The sequence below is a fragment of the Belonocnema kinseyi genome, chromosome 9 (genome assembly GCF_010883055.1).
Source record: "Belonocnema kinseyi isolate 2016_QV_RU_SX_M_011 chromosome 9, B_treatae_v1, whole genome shotgun sequence".
NCBI lineage: Eukaryota > Metazoa > Arthropoda > Insecta > Hymenoptera > Cynipidae > Belonocnema > Belonocnema kinseyi.
Window position 1 is genome coordinate 30691066 of NC_046665.1, and position 2131 is coordinate 30693196.

General features: G+C 30.3%; 1 protein-coding gene across 2 annotated transcripts; it reads right to left on the reverse strand.

The window, feature by feature from the left end:
- Window positions 1-55: 55 nt before the first annotated feature.
- LOC117180155 lies at window positions 56-1990 on the reverse strand. 2 transcript variants are annotated; one of them, XM_033372502.1, is made up of 3 exons: window positions 1645-1990; window positions 863-1122; window positions 56-526 (listed from the first exon to the last, which is right to left on the reverse strand). In XM_033372502.1, the coding sequence occupies exons 1-3, from the start codon at window positions 1767-1769 to the stop codon at window positions 288-290; spliced, it is 624 nt and encodes a 207-aa protein (XP_033228393.1). In that variant the 5' UTR covers window positions 1770-1990; the 3' UTR covers window positions 56-287. The 2 variants fall into 2 exon arrangements, with proteins under 2 accessions (XP_033228393.1, XP_033228395.1); XM_033372504.1 differs by having other exon boundaries at window positions 59-526; window positions 863-1133; window positions 1645-1980.
- Between the last annotated feature and the right edge of the window lie 141 nt (window positions 1991-2131).

The window sequence follows — 2131 nt, forward strand, 5'->3', positions numbered from 1 at the left end:
GTAAAAATGTTGTTTTATTTTTATTTTTGGGTCATATTGGAGCGTTGCGGGGAGGGTGGGTGTGGTTTGGAAATGAAATTTATTAGTATGATTTTATTTCGTGTCTTTCCCTGTAGCTCAAAAAGCGTTTTTTTGGATCACCATAGAATACATGTAAAATGAAGAAAGTATCGGAAAATTCCAGTACAAAATAATGTTTAGCATTACATATTTTTTTAGAATTACCAGACAATTTGTTTGAATCTTATATTGAAGATTTAGTTAGAATAAGGAATATTAAGTATGCTTCAAAACAGACAATAATTACCTTCAGTAGATGTTTGTAAAATTTTCTTGCATGGCTCAAAATTTTTCTTAAGGGTTGGTACAGCCAAAATCGATTTTAGGTTCGGAATGCTTTCTCTGGCTCTTATTTCCTTGGCGACAGCAGCAGCTTTATCCTTTGAATGAATTTTTGATCCACTGCTGTACACATACTCTTGGGTATTTAACTTCTTTAACTTGTTAACTGCTTCATAATAAGTTTCTGTATTAAAGTTAAAATAAGTTAGTTTAAGAACGACAAAAGTATCCAATAAAATGTATCTAGAATTAAAAATCAAGAATTATCGATTTAAAAAAATTATAATCAGCACTTATATATTAGGCTTTTATTTGAATTAAAATCAAGAATTTATATCAAGAATTATCGACTTTGGAAAAATTGTAATGACCATTTAGATTTTAGGTTTTTATTTGGCAATGATCATTACAAATTATTTCGAATGCCAATTTTTATGGTATTTTTGAAAGGTTAAGATAGCACATCGTTTGTTTAATTTAAATAAAATTTTAATTAAAAAAATATTTAATTATTACTCACGTCCATCACCAACAAGCTTTATAGTGTACTCCGGCCAATGATCTGGTGCGTCCAACTCGCATTCAACCAATTTGTGTAAAATTGCATTAGTTTCATCGGTGTCGTACGGTGGAGGCATGAACTTTGAGACATATCTTTTTTTAATGCTGTTATAGCGTATCCATTTGGTTGGAACACAGTCCACACGTCTCACCTTTTTAGGACCTTTTTCAATAAATTCCACCAATTGGAATGTACGAACAAATTCTAAATTCATTTCCCTGTATTCACACTAAAGCGATCATTGTTTATTAAATATAACTTCCGTGAGAGTACATACTAAAATATGATTTATTTAATTTAAAGCATAACATTATTTCCTTAACAATATAGAAGAAAACATCAGATTAAATAGTATAATTATAATCTTCTAAATATTCTTTTGGAACGATTTTTGTTTGACTGTAACGTACATGGGGTACGTAGAATAAAATTAAAAAAGTAAGGTTATGTTCAAGAAATTCTAAAAGCATTTAACCTATAACGTGACCAATCCGAAGACTTACATATTTTGTATAAGTTAATCTGTATTTTCACTATTCATGTTAGAAAATATAAAATTCTAGAAGCTCGAAAACATTTGATTTATTCGAATAAATACTACATGTGTTCAAAATGACGACACTTCCTCGAATACACTGATGTAAATCTTCAGAAGCTAAAAATTAATTTTGCACTTTCTTCAAAACATTACCGTCATTTTATCGCTTTGTTTTATAATAAATTAGTTTGGAAAAACTTACCTGTGTCTTTTTGAGTGAAAATATTTTTTTCGAAGTAGATCCACCAGAGCATAATCTAAGCAAATTTCAGAACTGCACGGCCCAGCCTTTACACGAAAACTAAAAAAAAAAAAAAAGGAAATCATTCGCTCCTCCCCTACGTTTCACTTGACTTTATTCGAAGTTGATTAATTGAAAATAATTTCAAAAGTACCTCCCCAACACAAATTCGGAGCTGCACACTTTCCATTCAGAACTGCACACTTGTGCAGAGCTGCACGTTAGATTATGCTCTGAGATCCACAGTGCTACGATACAAACTAACAAACGCTAAAAAAGAACTTTTCACTATTATTTATCTTTACAGTGGTACCTAGCTTCATTGCTAACAATCGAATACGAACAATCGAATAATCGAAATCTTTCGATACAAGCGCGGTAAATTCGAATAAAAAATTACTTTAAGATGATAGATGATTTTAAATCCTTCATTCTTTTCCAACAATTT